This window comes from Pygocentrus nattereri, chromosome 12, assembly GCF_015220715.1.
Source record: "Pygocentrus nattereri isolate fPygNat1 chromosome 12, fPygNat1.pri, whole genome shotgun sequence".
NCBI lineage: Eukaryota > Metazoa > Chordata > Actinopteri > Characiformes > Serrasalmidae > Pygocentrus > Pygocentrus nattereri.
The window spans coordinates 6,912,886-6,930,960 of record NC_051222.1 but is presented as its reverse complement, the minus strand read 5'-3'; the positions used below and the strand labels follow the sequence as shown (position 1 = coordinate 6,930,960).

At 38.7% G+C, this 18,075-nt stretch overlaps 1 protein-coding gene across 4 annotated transcripts in view; it reads right to left on the bottom strand.

Moving 5' to 3' along the window:
• Positions 1-18,075, bottom strand: part of LOC108414748 (NACHT, LRR and PYD domains-containing protein 3-like) — a 48,398-nt gene that overhangs the window by 24,146 nt on the left and 6,177 nt on the right. For 2 of the 4 annotated variants that reach the window (XM_037543568.1, XM_037543566.1), the window contains exons 3-9: positions 17,856-17,969; positions 15,836-15,949; positions 13,408-13,521; positions 8,420-10,540; positions 5,757-5,930; positions 4,607-4,780; positions 836-991 (exon numbers count right to left, since the gene is read on the bottom strand). In XM_037543568.1, coding sequence (XP_037399465.1) covers positions 836-991; positions 4,607-4,780; positions 5,757-5,930; positions 8,420-10,540; positions 13,408-13,521; positions 15,836-15,949; positions 17,856-17,969 — 2,967 coding nt within the window. Of the gene's footprint in view, positions 1-835; positions 992-4,606; positions 4,781-5,756; positions 5,931-8,419; positions 10,541-13,407; positions 13,522-15,835; positions 15,950-16,960; positions 16,970-17,855; positions 17,970-18,075 lie in introns of those variants that run through there. The other 2 variants (XM_037543567.1, XM_037543569.1) reach the window with 2 other exon arrangements.

Below are 18,075 nucleotides of genomic sequence, written 5' to 3'. Positions count from 1 at the left end.
TTATATAATTTGCTGATTTGTTGGTTAATTTAATTTAATATTCCAGCTTCTTGTCAGTTTTGTTCATATTTTCTTGTCCTGCTTTCAGCCACTGGTGTCAAATCTTGGAGCGCCACAGCACTGGACAGCTAGACTGCCTGCCTGTTCTAAAGGAAACTCATTAATGACTGCCGATGATGTTAAAGCAAGAAATTTGGCTTCTTGTGGATTTGACTGAAAATGACTGATTTGCTGAATCTACTGCTGTGACTGATTCACTGAAGACAGATTTAGAAAGGTCACTACTGAGTGCTAAAGTCATGCAATAACAGATTTTAGGGCTGTTATTAACACAATATGACAGACATGTGATTTATTATAATTTCAACCCCAGATTGCTTGGCCTTTGGTCATTTTCTGGGAAGAAGATATAAAATAACACATTTCAGTGTCTTCACTCTGTTCACCCCCACACATTTATATTACACATGTGGTGTAGGGCTAAAGCCGCAGGGAGTAAAAGTGTGGAGGAGCTGTGTCCCTTCACTCTGTTTTCCTATTATGTGGCCTGCTGTTAATGTGTGTGTGTGTGTGTGTGTGTGTGTGTGTGTGTGTGTGTGTGTGTGTAACAGACAGGCTGCTAACTGGCCACAGCTGCTAAAGGAGAACCCAACGCTGGCCAATCGTGATATTATAAACACCTGGTATTTTTGTAGTTATACTGTGATAATATTGTATGAACTAGATATTTTATTTTAAGCATGTAATATTGAGTAATTATTAAAATGAACTAAACCATCTTTTTTATGTAAAAGATGTGCTGGTGAGGCACAGAATATGAAGAATGAAATCTCACCTGATCTCCAGTTTACAGTGTGGACTCTTCAGTACAGCAGAGAGCAGCTCTGTTCCTGAATCCTGAAAGTGACTCTCCCTGAGGTCCAGCTCTTTAGGGGAGGAGTTCACCAGCTGTGAAGCTGATGCCTTTCTCCTAATATTACACCAAGACAGTCTGCAAAGAGTGAATAAATATATAAAAGAAACTTAGAAAAAAAGTATTTACATCATAATGTTACACTAACAACTTACCTTGCATATTTGTAGATTACTAAACTGTTCCACTAAGCGACAGTAGCATAAAGTCAGAAATGTGTTTCCTTTTTTCTCAAAGTGGATCCACTTTGCTTAGAACATTCAGGAAAGTTGCACTAAAATCAGCTTCAGCTGTTTAACTCATGCTTTCATCTTTATCTCCATGCTAATGCAGCACAGCAGCTTATTAAGAGAAATGTTTTCACATAAAAAAGCTGGAACAGCTCACTAATCCTACATAACTCGTGAGTTTCAATTTCTTGTCCGTTGGGTTAATATTTTTTGTCATTCTTTCAGCCACTGGTGCCAAATCCTGGACAGCCCCAGCACTGGAGAGCGAGACGGTCTGCCTGTTCTAATTTGAACTCATGAACTCAATGACCTCTGATGATTTTAAAGCAGGAAACTGTATAAAACTGAACAAAAGAAAAAAAAAAGTGTTTTGGCCCAAAAAAAGGAAAAACAAATTACAGTGGTTTCCATTCCTGATCCAGAAGTACCCAGGGACAGAGCTACTTCAGTTCAAGGATCAGGAAACAGCACTGAGGATGTGGTTTCCAGGAGAGTGAATGCTTTCATTTTTGCTTTCTACAACTGCAGAGTCCTTGGTGTAATAAAACTTCGACTAGCAGGCCGACTTTTGCTGGATCACCATCAGCAGCCTTGCATTTGGTGCAGAGTGCTCGACATGCCTGCAGTGTCTGGTGGATGCCCAGATTTTACCAGCCAGAAATGCTCCATCATAATACATATTGATGTGTACAGTAATAATGAAACAATAGGACATATTTAGTAAATATTTCAAGTAAATCAATTACCTTCCACTTAAACCGTGAAATTATAAGGGACTACAGTGACATTTTAGCCTTGAAGAATAATTCATCCTCTGTGCTATCAGCATCCAAAAAGACCAGCAAAGGAGACCAAACAAGTCTGCCTTCTTGTGGATTTGTTTGACCGTTATTGATGAGCTGTATCTACAACTGTAAATGAAGCACTGAACCCAGATTTAACTAGCTCTGTACTGAGTGCTAATTTAACACAGTAGCAGATTTAGGACTGTTATTGACACCATATGAGATGCTATCAGACTAAGATCAGTTTTACATGAACACAGTCACACAAAGGTCTAGTAATCAAGGATCATCTGTAAAGTCAAACTCTTTATCATTTTTTCATGAGAGTAAAAATATGTGCAATAACCACTCTCTCTAGTTGCTAGCATACATGCTAATAACACCATCAGTACAGTTTCTAAGCTAGTTTATTTTTCTGTGGTGAACTCTTTACAGCTCCTTTTTCTATTGAATATTCAGTTTGTAAGTTAATGGTTTTTAGACACGTGTGGATGTTACTCTGGTGAGCTGCTAAACTCACTTTCCTCTGCTCAGACTAACTGAGTGTAATACTGTAAATATATTTCCAGAGCCACTGCCAATTTTCTGCTTTCTCATCAAGTTGTCGGCCCCCAGAGTTCATCAGAAAGTTGGTAGGAATGGCTTGTTCTCACTCAGTGCTGGGTTCACCCTGGTTTGCTGCTAGCTGGCTACAGTGCCATGATTTAGTTATTTGTGTTTGAATGAGGAAATCAGGATGAAACCTCTGGGTTATCTGCTCAGCTCTGTTTAGAGTGATAGTGACCAATAACATGGACGTAGATCAACACAGCTGATCAGGTTGAGAGAGCAGCAACAATTTCCAAGAACTCTATTTAAATGCTTTTTAAAAGCTTCATATAAAGTGTTCAATGAAAAAAACATAAACAAGCTACAAGTGTCACGTGGATTGAGGGACTGTCTGGTTAAGTCCTCACACTCTGTAACATTTATCTTCAGTATTCTGTCCATAAACTCTCATAAGCCTAAAGTTTAGAACGATAAATACTGTATTCAACTCTGCTGTCACGGCTGATCCTGATGCAACCACTGAATTATGTAAAAAATTCTAAATGAATTTGGAACAAGATAGTATACATTTCCATTTCTCCCCATGACTATGATATGAAGTTTGATTTTTAACAAAATGAAGCCTGTAAGTTTCCCTTTCTTTAAGGCCTGCATAGTTTTCCATTCTTCTACATCCTAACAGGTTCCTCAACATTGTTCCTTTAAAGCAGTGTTTGAAACTGAGTCTCTCTTATCTTTAGTCAATCTTACTGCTCCATCTTGTTGTAAGCATGCAGTAGTCCAGCCTGATCTGAAAGCCAATTCTCAGTTATTTCAGTCACATTTTAAAAACTGTCCATTTTACTGAAGATCCTAGAAAAGCTTGTGTTTTCTCAGCCCTGCTCTTATTCAGTGACCAACAATATTCTGAAGCTTTCAGTCACATCATAGTGCAGATCAGCCCTCTTTAAAGTGTCTAATGACTTGTCGTTGTCTGTCTGGGAACTCCGAGAACCCTGTTCTACAAATGAATGCCAATATTGTTAGTCAGGGTAGAAAGCTAGAAAACTGCTGTTGTTGCTCTCTTGTTTTAGGGTCTGTATACTGAGCTTATAAATCAAAGGCTTTTATGCTCAATGCGTATGGATGAAATTATATGTCTTGTTTATGTCCAGCCTGAAGTAGTTTGTTAGGCTATAATGAGGTTTATGTGTAAAAATAAAATGTTACACAGCTTTTGGTTCTATTTGTGGAATGACATCCACCACATTTTCTTTTCCTTCATTTCATTTCTATCCTCTTGTATCTTATGGATGATCTAAGGAGGTGGGAGACCCCAACTTAAAACTCAAAATCAAAAGATCCAACTGAAAGGAAATCCAAACATAGAGCTACAGGAATGGAGCTACACTGATTGACCACATCAACTGTATCACTTAAGCACAGGTAAAGGACGAGTTGGGACTTGTTGATGGTGCTCCTCCACTTCCCCGGAGAAGCTAAAACACTGGACTCAGAGCACCAAACCAGCGAGAGCCACCCATTAAATTTTATAGGTAAAAACATTTTGATATGACAAATTTGTGATGATCTGTGCAGAGATAAAGCTGCTAGTTAGAGTCCATCCCTCAGTTATTTGCAGGGGAGATGGCTGAGCATGAAAAGATCCGTGGCTCAGCGCAGTTCACTGTAGGACTGTTTTGGTTTATCTTCACCTAGAATTTTTATTATTATGATCTTTAAAAGTGTTTCATTTTTACTTTTTGCACAGTGTGATAATCCACACATCAACAAAACCTGAAAGGAACTTAGAAATGACCATTTTCACCTCTTGTAAATAAAATCATGAAAAACATGTAAATCTGACTTGAGTTGGGTTCGTTTTCTATTTTTTTTTTTTTTTTTTTTACAGACAGTTCATGGACTTTCATTATCTCTCTTGCACTTTCACTCTTTATCTCTCACTGTTTATCTCTCTCTCTATTTCTCTTGTCTTAATGTTACAGTCTATAGCTGCCTTGTGGAATAGCTCTGGAGTTTGAGCAGTGAGTGAATGTGCTCCTGAATGAAACCATGGATGATGGGAATGATGTGTAAATGCGGCTACAGCTCCAGAAACAAATTCAGGATTCAATTTACAGAAATCTCACCTGAGTTTCTCCAGTTTACAGTGTGAACTGTTCAGTATAGCAGAGAGCAGCTTCTCTCCTGAGTCCTGCAGGTCAGTGTGGCTGAGGTCCAGTTCTTTTAGGGATGAGTTTGTTGATTTCAGAGCAGAACAGAGATCTTCATAGGAGCTCATGCTGAGTTTGCAGTGGCCTAGTCTACAAGGCAAAGAAATACAGTACAGGTTACAGTTTAAACAGAGAATGAGGAACTCAGGATGACAGGAATCTGAAATATAAGAAAATTAAAAAACAATGCTTCCATATACTGAGATGCTTCCATTAAATATCTTCTTCAGAACAGCATAAAAATGGTTACAATTTGAATATTTTCTAATATTCTAATAATCTAGTTGTACAAAAGGTACAATACAGCCAGTCAGAGAAGAAGAAATACACACACACAAACAAAGAGGTGCAGAGGAGTGAGTGAACCTGGACACAAACGAGAGCACGCAAATAGATTTACAAAAAACGACTTCATAATAATTCATTACAAAATTAATTGATTCAGATTTTTCTATTCGTACAACGTTCAAAAAACAGACAGAAAACATTTTTAGATTCACTTGCACTCATTTTTTCCCCCAGAACTGTAATAAAAATACATATATTGGCAGACACTATGTATGGAAAAGCTTTTCAAGGTACTGATGTTGGAACTGCAGTGAAAACACTTCTTGCAACAGAAAAAACGTCACAGTTGTTTCCCCAGTGATGTAATTCTTAAAGTCCTCTCCACCTTTCCTCTGTCTCCACATCAACCATGTCTTCTACACATCTAACAAAGAAACCCTGTCTATCACACACACTCTTGTGCTCTCTTTATTCATCTCTCTCTCTCTCTCTCTCTCTCTCTCTCTCTCTCTCTCAATGTTCTAGTCTATAGCTGCATTTTGAATAGCTCTGGAGTTTGAGGAGTGTGTGAATGAGCTCCTGAATAAAACCATGGATGATGAGAGTGATGTGCAAACAAGCTGGGGCGAGTCTTAGTTAATGTTTTAAGGTTCAGAGCTGGTTAAAAATATTTGAGGCTACAGCATTTTGAGTATTTTGTAGTATTTTGAGGACACAGGTAACTCTGCCTTAACAGTTTAACCTTTCCTATTCACAAATAAATTTACAGAAGGTTCACCTGAGTATCTCCAGTTTGCAGTTTGAACTCTTCAGTCCAGCAGTGAGCAGCTCAGTTCCGGAGTCCTGCAGGTCAATGTTACTGAGGTCCAGGTCTTTCAGGGGTGAGTTTGTTGATTTCAGAGCAGAACAGAGAGTTTCATAGGAGTTCATGGTGAGTTTACAGCCAGCTAGTCTACAAGACAAATAAATATAGTACATATTATAGTTAAACAGTAATTAGGAATTCAGACTCGCAGAAATCAGGAATTATGAGGTGTAGAAAACAGCACTGACATATTTTAGGGGCGTTTCATTATATATATATATATATATATATATATATATATACACATACATACACACACACACACACACCTGCCACTTTGTTAGGTATACCTGTTCAGTTGCTTGTTAACACAATAGCTGATCAGCCAATCACATGGTGTCACGCATTCAGGGAAGGAGCTGGACTTCATCTTCAGAGTGCTAGGGGAGACCACATGATCGATCACGTGCTAGGGGACTCCAACCCCCAGGATTCACAGACTGATCACGTGGTTTCCCCACGCACCCATCAGCGATCTCAGACGCCTGATTATTGAACTCCTTCCACCTGATGTTCATCCTCTACTAATATTTAGCAGGGAATCAGGTTGAGACCTACACGAAGTATTGTGTATACAATCACTGAGCGTTCTCTAATTCTACAGTTTGATGTATTCCGTGTACTGACCGTTGGAGGAGTTTACCCGTGTATGATTTGTGTTTTGCCCCTTTGGTACTGTTGCCCATTTTAGGATTGTTTCGCGTTTTGGATTATTGGACTGGACTTTTCATTGTGAGCTGTGTTTTACCCTTTGGACTGTATGGACCATTAAAATCACCTCATCTTATCTGCAAGTGTTTGCGGATCTGTCTGACCGCCACACATGGCCGCAACTCAATGCATTTAGGTGTGTAGAGGTGGTCAAGACAACTTGCTGAAGTGCAGACCGAGCATCAGAACGGGGAAGAAAGGGGATTTAAGGGACTTTGAACGTGGCGTGGTTGTTGGTGCCAGACGGGCTGGTCTGAGTATTTCAGAAACTGCTGATCTGCTGGGATTTTCAGGCAGAACCATCTCTAGGGTTTACAGAGAACGGTCCGTAAAAGAGGGAGTACCCTGTGAGCGGCAGTTGTGTGGAAGAATTAAGGCAGTTCTGAAGGCAAAAGGGGGTCCAACCTTTTACTAGCAAGGTGTACCTAAAGTGGCCGATGAGTGTGTGTGTGTGTGTGTGTGTGTGTGTGTGTGTGTGTGCATTACCCAAAAGAGCATAAATAATGGGTTCATTATAAATAATGAGTATTTGTCCTGTATGTGTATATTTCAATGCTATTTGTACTATTTATTTTCTCATGGACATTTGCTACAAAACTTTATTTGCTCTTCCTCTTACTTCAGTAGGAAGGTGTGGGGCAAGTGGTACATTACAGCCAGGCACAGCAGGAGAAACAAATACATACACAAGTGCAGTGAAGTGAGTAACTCTGGACACAGAGTACAAGCGAGAGCACAGAGATAGATTATAGTCCCCAGCTGCATCTTGTTACCTGTCTGTACTTATTTCCTTTACCTCACTTCTCTGCTTAACACTGTAAACACTGTTGGCTTCTCCTGTACAAATGAGCTTCACTAAATCCGCATATTAATCTCATATTTGGTGTTATGTTCCTGTTTTACAGTTTTTTTCTGCTCTTTGTTTTTTCATCTACATATTCCTGGGCTTGACATTTTGGCTGTGCTGTAAATCCGACTGATGAATTCGACTTAATGAACAAACTTATGCAAGGATCCCACCTGTTTCATAATGTGTATATTATTTAACACTGTTTCCATAAATTTCTACATCTGTTCATTTTTTTCAATGCAGCATGTTTAAGCAGTTTAAATCTGTATGTGTCAGTAATCCTGTGTTTGTGGGAGTAAGCACTATTTTGTTAATATTACATTAATTATAGTAATATTATAATGTAATGATAATATTAATATGTAATTGTAAATTATAAAATGCTCTCCAATAAATACAAATCATTTTAACTGCAGCAAAGTCTCTGAATAATAGGTGTGTAATGATATCAACACAGTTGTGAAAAATAATATGGAAAAAGGAATGTTTAAAGCGTGTCTCAAAATGAGCATGTCATCTGCCATCTTTTGTGGAAACCACTGTCAATCAAAATTAGGCCTAAAGGTGAATCTTACCTGAGAAAAGTAGGAGAAAAAAGGGGCGGAGTCATGTTATGCACCCAACTACACTCTGCTAACTAGGCCTTTTTTCTTAAGTCTCTCATTCTAGGAGTTGATTTTTTTGTTATGCAGCTGCTGCAGCAGGCATTGAAAGTTCTGTTTAAGAACTTTTTCTGAGCCAAACTGATCTACATTTATACAATGTGCTCTGTGAATAATCAAGAAATGAAATATGAAAACTCACAAAGACAAATATGAAAATAATGTGTGTCATATTACACCTACACTGAACACTCCTAATATTTACACTCAGGTTCCAGTTGCCTTATAACTTGTATACACACTTTTTTAGTCATACTCTCCCCCAATAAATATATGATACTTGGCTACTTTATAATCTCTTTTAGCAATCAATATTCAAACATTAAAATATATTAATGAAATGCAGCACTCACACAGCCTTTCTGCAGTTGCTGACAGCTGGAATCAATCTCAAATGTCCGCTCGCGTTTGTGTTGTAATTGTTGAGGTTCAGCTCATCCAGCACTTCCTCTGAGGTCACAAGCATGTAGGCTAGTGCTAAACACTCTCCAGCAGAGAGATTCTGTCTTGAGCCTTTATTGGATTTTAGGTAGTTCTGAATTTTTTTGGATAATGTCTGGTCATTCATTTCAGTGAGACAGAGGAACAGGTTGATGGATTTCTCTGAGGAAAGATTCTTTGTTGGTATTAGGCGTTTGATGTACTGAACTGTTTTGTTGATGCTCTCGGAGCTGTTCACTGTTTGAGTCAGAAGATCTTTTAAGAGCTGTTGATTGGACTCCAGTGAAATGCCCAGCAGAAAACGGAGAAATAGATCGAGGTTTCCATTCTCACTCTTTACAGCTTTTTGGACAGCTCCCCTTAGCAGATCTTCCAGTGAAATGCTGTCAGACTGCTTTTTGTTCTGTATCTTAAAAACTCGCAGTTCCTCCATGTTCTGGCTCACATAGCAGTGAAACACATAGAGAGCAGCCAGGAACTCCTGAAAGCTCAGATGAACAAAGCAGTAGACCTTCTTCTGGTAGAGCAAAAATTCTTCTCTAAAGATCTCAGTGCAAATGCCAGAGTACACCGAGGCCTCAGAGGCATCAATGCTGCACTCTCTCAGATCTTCTTCATAGAACATCACATTGCCCTTCATCAGCTGTTTGAAAGCCAGTTCAGCCAGTTTCAGAAGTAACTTTCTGTTGGATCCCAAGAGATCCTTTGGATTTATCTCACTATTTTCCTCATACTTCTCATTCCTCTTGATTGTCTGAGTGTTCAGGAAGTGTGAATACATTGCAGTCAGAGTTTTAGGGATGTCTGTAATACCCTGTTTCATTAGGTGCTGAAGCACAGTGGCTGAGATCCAACAGAAGACTGGAATGTGGCACATGATGTGGAGGCTCCTTGTTTTCTTAATGTGTGAGATGATGAAGTTGGCTTGATCTTGGTCACTGATTCTCTTTCTGAAGTACTCCTCCTTCTGTGGGTCATTGAATCCCTGAATTTCTGTCACACGGTTGATGTACTGACGAGGGATCTGATTGGCTGCTGCTGGTCGAGAGGTTATCCAGATGTGAGCAGAGGGAAGCAGATCTCCTTTGATGAGGTTGGTCATTAGCACAGACAGTGCTAGTACCTTGGTTATGTCTGACAGGTTCTCACACTGTAAGAAGTTCAGTGGAATTCTGTTTTCATCCAGGCCATCAAATATGAACACTATTTTACACTCATCATATATCTTTGTGTCCAGGTCTCTGAGCTCAGGATGGAAGTCACACAGAAGTCTATGAAGACTGTACTGGTGATCTTTAATCAGGTTCAGCTCTCGGAATGGAAGCACAAACATCAAATCTACATCCTGATTGGCTTTTCCTTCAGCCCAGTCCAGAATGAACTTCTGCACAGAGACTGTTTTTCCAATGCCAGCAATGCCTTTAGTCAGTACAGTTCTGAGTTTCTGCACTTGTGGACCTTTATCTTCTTCTCTTTCATCATATCTGACATCTTCAGCCATCACAGTTCTGATGCTGTCTTCTTCCAGCTCTCCTACATTGCACTGTACAGGTTTAAAGATATCTAAACAGTTAATTGGTGTATCTTGACAGTGTTGGTCCCAGAGTGTCTTTTCAATCTGTAAAACTTCATGTTCGTCATTCACTCCTTCACTCTCTCCCTCTATGATATAGAGCTGAGTGTAAATCCTGTTCAGGAGGGTTTTATTTTCTTGTGTTTTGAATCCCTCAAATAAGCTCTCATATCTGTTCTTCATCATGGTTTTGTGTCTCTCTAGATCTCTGTGCAGAACATCACCCACTGCTTTCTGCTCATTGGACTCCTCTATGTGTTGATATAGAACAGGACGTGTCTTAGACCTCTTTCTGCAGTGGGGACAGGCAAAGACTCCTGACTCAGCAGACTGGCTCCAGTAGCTGTTGATGCACTGTCTACAGAATGTGTGTCCACAGTTGATGGAGATTGGATCTGTCTGAATCTGCTCACACACACCACACCTGGACTGATGCTGAAGTGATGCAGCTCTCACACAGCTAGAGAAAAGAGAGATGATGGAAGAGTAAATACGTGCTTTTATTTCTGTGACCAGTCCTATATTAAGCCCTCAAATACTATTTTCAGACTGAAAACCCACAACACTGCCAGCATGTATTTACCAGTAATGTAGTCTTTGCATAAGTTTCAGCTCTTGAATAATACTTTACCAAGATGCCCGTAATCACATTCACATTTGTCATGCAAGCCTTAAAGCCTTTTTAAACAGGATGTGACGTCTTAGCTCAAATGTACAAAATACACTTTATGTGAAGACACAACTGTAAAAATCAAAGTGTCAAAGATAGAAGTGGCTTTACTGCCTTGTTTTTTGCACAGCAGCAGCCACATGTGCACCAAGAGTGCACAGACTGCTTCTTTTGAGCTGTATGCCATTAGAGTCATGCACAAACTAAACTACTGTGAAGCAAAAACAAAAACTTGACTATAAACATATCACCATAATCAAAGGTGCCACTGATTTTTCTGGTAATTTATCAGCTTCTGTTCCCCAAACCAGTTATTTTCTAGGTAACTGTAAATAACTGTAATAAGTCTTTATATTATATATAGTTACTGTACTTAAGTCGTTTCTTTGTGTATCTGTACTTTACTTAAGTTTTTCCATTTTGGGCGACTTTTTACTTTCGCTTCACTACATTTCAAAATCAAATATCTTACTTTTTCCTCCTGTCTTACTTTTTAAATCTGTCGTTCCTTTTAGTTTTTGTGTGTATTAAAACGTAACATGTCAAAACAAAAGAAGTGCAAAGCAAGAACACCAATCAGGGCACAGCGGTCACTTCGGTCTGAGCTTGTTTTGACCTGTTGGTCATACCAGCCCAGTGCAAGCACACGGTTCAATGTCAGTGCAGTAGCGTAAAACTTTGGGAGCACATGCGTCACCTAAATGATGAACTAACCTAACTTTGTGTAAATAGAGCACAATATAGAAATATGTCCACATATGCAGTCGTGACTGGCATGTTTCTTTTTTTCTGAATTCATACAAACACTTTTATTTCATAGTAAATAGACCTACAGATCAATATAGTAAAGCTTATTTGTGAACCTGAGTTCAAAGCTTTTTAAAGTTTTTATTTCAGCTTGTAACTAATTTACAAAGTAATCTTAAACTGAACCTTTGCTTGTTTGTAAAAAGTGATTTCAGAGCCACTCGGTTCTCCCTGATGGAAACTGTTTACCTTCAGTGTTTTGTGCTTATGATCATTTTAATAGACGTCAGTGTCACTAATTAATGACGTTCTATTAAAAGACTGGTTTACCAAGAGAGACGCTGGAGGACTTTCACCTGAAATGAGTTCATGATGAGAGTCTTGTTATAAAAATGATAACAGGATATCAGAGCCATAATTAATGTTTTATTACTTTTACTTTCGATACTTAAGTACATTAGAAGGTAAATACTTTAGTACTTTTACTCAAGTGGAGGTCTAGAGTTAGGACTTCTACTTTTACTGGAGTAATATTTTACCTTGGGTATCTCTACTTTAACTCAAGCACATGATTTGTGTACTTCATCCACCTCTGATATATTATACACATATCATAATTTTTAACAGAGAAAATTCTCACATTTGTGGGTTTCTTTGGTCTTTTGTGCTCCGTCTTGCTGGTTTTGCTTTTTTCTCAAAACACTCCATTTGGAGTGGCTGTCCTCAATTTGGATGGCTATATAGTCCTTACACTTCGCCCTAAACCTCAATCTCAACAAAAGTTGTGACACCGTAACCCTAGATGTGAACACGCAAAACAAAGGGATAAGGGCTAAGTGGTAGGGGCCAGAGGTGAAATGGGATTGGGCCTCAGTGTAGACCACTAAATATATAGGCCTCACAGAGAATAAGAGACTTTGCAGAACTCAAATCAACAGTCATGTAATACAACACATCTCTTTGCATAAATTATTATGGATAGACATTCAAAAAATACACTTCTAGTGGTCATTCACCATACTCAGTGCATTTGTGCAGGACAGAGCACATCGGTCTATTTCAGGTAATTTTAATGAGTACTTATAACTGCAATTAAAGCGGGAATTACAATACACCCTTCTCTGAGGCAGTTAATGTGTTGTTCTGACTGACCGTATAAAAGACCCACATGATAACAGATGAGATCTGACACATAAGTATAATAACTTTTTACTGTGTCTCTATGCGCTCTGTGTGTTGTTTTATTTGTTTATATGTCTCTTATTTGTAAGATCTTTCTGTATTATCCAATCACTGTACAACCATTCCACACATTAGGACGTTATTCCCAAATATCCCAAAATAATTTGCTGCACATGAATCTGGAATTTTGAATGGAATTTTAGCATTTTTAGTTGGAAACTTTAAATCTTAAAGCTGGCATGTCCAATCTTATCCGCAAAGGGCTGGTGTGGTTGCAGGTTTTTGTTGCAACAAAGCAGAGCACACAGGATCAGTTGTTCAAAGACTGAGAAGGGCTGATTAAACGAATGCAATCAGGTGTGCTGTTCTGGTTTGGAACAAAAACCTGCAGCCACACCCGCCCTTCGCGGATAAGACTGGACATCCCTGTTTTAAAGCATTAGGTTTTACTGAATACTGAAAGAATCAAGAAGTTTCGCGCTCTCTCATTTGGTGAGTTATGGGACTCTGGAATTTTATGGCTCCAAATTTTCCCTGACTCTATAAGACTTTATCTAACAGCAGCTCTGTGTTCAGTTTCTCTCTCTTTTTCTTCTCCTCTGCACTGATCTTGTCTTCATGCGGCCAAATTTCTCTTAAAACAAATTATAAAACACAAAATGACAAGTGCAAGAAAAGGGATACTTCCTGAGAAACTTTCTCAGCTCCATGTTGTGTTTGTGTCTCACCTCAGGTCAGTACTGGGTTTTTTATTACTGAAGCTCGGAGGCTCAAACATCGAGTTGTTGCTCTTCAAAGACACAAAGCTGGGCTCCAGAGGTTCTGCTCTGTATGTCTGCAGTCTGGGAATATATTGAGAATGTACAAGAAGCTCATATCAGTATAAGAAGACAGCTACATCAGAGACCTGCTAATATAGAGGGAAAGTAAAATACAGATCTTTGAAAATGATTGGCTATCATTCTGTCAAGATAATAATTTTACTAATAATTGAAATGTTAGTAATACATATTTGCTAAAATTTGATAAATCTTATTACTAAAATATTAGAAAACGGTAAAGCTTTTCAAAAATCTGACAAACTAAGCATTTTTATGAAAACTGACTCTTTTTCAGTGGTTCCAGCTTGATATTCACAATTGTCAGGGACCTACACTTCTTATTTTGACAGACTGAGAGCTTAAATCTCCTTTTTTTCTCCTCACATCATTTTGCACCTGATCTACAGTCACAGCGTCACGTCAGTAGTGCCAGACACACAAGGTCAATCAAGTGGTCATGCATGCAAACAATGCCATTGTTCACTATGAGCTGCATACTACACAGTGGGGATGTGGTCCAAGTGCAAGAAAGAGTTAAAAGATGCTTCCTGCTGAAGTCTGAGCACAACACAGACTTCAGGTCAACAGCTGTGTTTGTGCGCGTTATGCAGCCTGCATGCCATGTATTGCCTTGTATTGCCATGTATTATATTTTACACTGTTGTCGAGTGTGAGAAGGTGACAGATTACACAGTCACTGTTATGCACTGACTTGTTGACGTTTTAGAACCTGTCTGAAAAGGTCTTCTTACCAAACTATTACAAAGATTAGTACACACAAAATTAGGCATTTCCAAAATTGACAGACATGTCCCCATAATCCCCAGTTTAAATTACACATATGAAGGCAACAGAGCAGCAGGTGACCAGTCATTTCCTGTGGTTGTAACGGAATTGTAGCCACTATTTACTGACCAGAGAAAATGTGACAACTGACAAAGGAAGTTGAGATTTTCTCGACGTTTCGTACATGAAGTATGATCTAAATGACTGGCTCAAACTAATTTGTCAGATCAACTGTAAACACGGTGTCCGGTGTCCGCAGCCTCTACTCTCTGAACTTTTCATTCCTAATGGCATTACATTCTTATTCCCAATAGTATGAACCAAGAGCAGAAAAGAAACGTATAAACTTTGTCAAAATAGCGATTCAGATATAGTGAATCTTTTTACATTTACACTTTTTACAGAGGCTGGACATTCTACATGCCCACATGAGACATGAAGAGCACACTGGGAACACACAAGGAACAACCTGAGGCAACTACAGTGAATATGCTCATTCACAATAACAGTCATTTCCCATGATGGCCAAAAGAAAGTATGGTTTCAATATTCTTATCCTCATACTGTGCTTTACATTAGCTATACAGCCAGGCTATGGTCTCAGCACTGCCAGACACATTTGACTCATCAGGTGGTCGTGTACGGAATCTGTCATTAGTAGTCCAAACAGGAGATCTTGTCCTAGTGCAAGGAAAAACAAAGGGTTGTTTCCTGACAAACGTCCTGGCAAAACTCACTAACGTGTTCCTTTCTCACCTCAGGTCAGTACTGGTTCTTTCATTACTGTTTCATTACTCTGTTTCAGTGCACTGCTTTAATTCCTACTGCATTAGAATAACTGGTGTTGATCTCTTTCATTCCAGTCCATATGTGCCTTATGTTACGTTCCCACAATGCTCAATGAAGTTGGTATTATGTGTGATTTTTATTTTAACTTCAATTAATTTGAATAATTTTATTCACAATTCATGATTTCTGAGTCAATTCAGGTATGATTTTGTAAATTAAGAACTATTAGAATTGATGCAGTACACTAAACAGCAATTCCATTCAGTGATTTAAGCCTCTTTCAGAAACATCAGAACTGAAAGTGTTCCTAAAAGACATTCCTAAACATTTCCTATGCAAAAAACTGAATCAGTCAAATTACCCTGTAGTAATTACAACAATGGGCACTTCAACAAAGGTAAAGGTAAAACATGTTCTAATTAGAAAAAACTGCCATGACACAGGCTATGCTAATATAAACAAGGCGTGTGCGCATTAAAGAATAAATCTGAACGTTCCCATCAACGTGTCCTGTCAGTGCTTCTTCCCTTTATGACTGAAATAAGGAAATGTTCAAATCTCAGGTGGGCTCAGCTGTACAGCCAGGCAGTGGTATTAGTTGTATCAGACACACCAGATATATCAGGCTGTCATGCAAGCAAACATTGTTATTATCAGTGGAAGTAAGAAGTGGAGATGTCCAAGATCAAGAAATACCAAAAGAATGCTTTCTGAGAAACATCCTGCTGTAATTCACTACCATGTCGTGTTTGTGTCTCACCTCTGGTCAGTACTGTTTTTTTCATTACTGAAGTAAAGAGGCTCAGACATTGAGATGTTGCTCTTCAAAGACACACAGCTGGGCTCTGGGGGTTCTCCTCTGATTCTCTTCCAGCTGGAAATGTGAGAAAAAGAACAGTTACAGTGACATTTTCCTGCAAGGTGAGCTGTAAACATGCCAGATAATGTCCTCACGCATGGCTGTGGTAGTCTCTAGATCAAGATTTCCTTGTTTAAAAACTGAGAAAGCTGTGAGAAAGATGTGTTTTGAAGGTGGGAGAATTTTTTGAAAGACTACAGATACTGGGAACATACGGAAGACCAGATCTGCTAAAATGAAAAAAAAAGGCTCAGTATATTAATCAATAGATAAAAATAACTATATATATATATTGCTTATTTTAATTGTATTAATACACATTTCTTTTTTCTGTAGTTATATATTTTTGAATTTATTTAATTCTGTATTATTTATGTGACAAAATAAAAAAAAGAAATAAATGAATAAAATGTGACAACTGACAAAGGAAGTTGAGATTCTCAACTTTACGTACATGAAGTATGATCTAAATGACTGGCTCAAACTAATTTGTCAGATCAACTGTAAACACGGTGTCCGGTGTCCGCAGCCTCTACTCTCTGAACTTTTCATTCCTAATGGCATTACATTCTTATTCCCAATAGTATGAACCAAGAGCAGAAAAGAAACGTATAAACTTTGTCAAAATAGCGATTCAGATATAGTGAATCTTTTTACATTTACACTTTTTACAGAGGCTGGACATTCTACATGCCCACATGAGACATGAAGAGCACACTGGGAACACACAAGGAACAACCTGAGGCAACTACAGTGAATATGCTCATTCACAATAACAGCCATTTCCCATGATGGCCAAAAGAAAGTATGGTTTCAATATTCTTATCCTCATACTGTACTTCACATTAGCTATACAGCCAGGCTATGGTCTCAGCACTGCCAGACACATTTGACTCATCAGGTGGTCGTGTACGGAATCTGTCATTAGTAGTCCAAACAGGAGATCTTGTCCTAGTGCAAGGAAAAACAAAGGGTTGTTTCCTGACAAACGTCCTGGCAAAACTCACTAACGTGTTCCTTTCTCACCTCAGGTCAGTACTGGTTCTTTCATTACTGAAATACAGAGGCTCAAACATCGAGTTGTTGCTCTTCATAGAAACACAGCTGGGCTCTGGAATGGAATGATGTACGCTAGTAGACTAGGGCTGCACACTAAAGGCATAAAATGCCAAGTGCAATAATGGTGTTGGAGATCTCTCACATCACGCAAGCACACAACAGAAAAACATTGCAATGGAAAAATATGATTCATTACACAGCCCTGATGTACACAAACAGTGAGTGTTGCAGTTTGTTCAGTTCATTAAAAAGTCTACGCAGTTCGTATTGGAGTTTTAGAACACAAATATAGACTGTGTGTACTCAGGTGTAAAGAAAGTAAAGAAAATAAATATCAATATGGTGCATTCTGGGTTCTGACTCTCTTTCAGGGCACTGCTTTAATTCCTACTGCATTAGAATAACTGGTGTTGATCTCTTTCATTCCAGTCCATATGTGCCGTATGTTACGTTCCCACAATGCTCAATGAAGTTGGTATTATGTGTGAATTTTTTTTACTTCAATTCATTTGAATCATTTTATTCACAATTCATGATTGACACAGGCTATGCTAATATAAACAAGGCGTGTGCGCATTAAAGAATAAATCTGAACGTTCCCATCAACGTGTCCTGTCAGTGCTTCTTCCCTTTATGACTGAAATAAGGAAATGTTTAAATCTCAGGTGGGCTCAGCTGTACAGCCAGGCAGTGGTATTAGTTGTATCAGTCACACCAGATATATCAGGCTGTCATGCAAGCAAACATTGTTACTATCAGTGGAAGTAAGAAGTGGAGATGTCCAAGATCAAGAAATACCAAAAGAATGCTTTCTGAGAAACATCCTGCTGTAATTCACTACCATGTCGTGTTTGTGTCTCACCTCTGGTCAGTACTGTTTTTTTCATTACTGAAGTAAAGAGGCTCAGACATTGAGTTGTTGCTCTTCAAAGACACACAGCTGGGCTCTGGGGGTTTTCCTCTGAATCTCTTCCAGCTGGAAATGTCAGAAAAAGAACAGTTACAGTGACATTTTCCTGCAATGTGAGCTGTAAACATGCCAGATAATGTCCTCACGCATGGCTGTGGTAGTCTCTAGATCA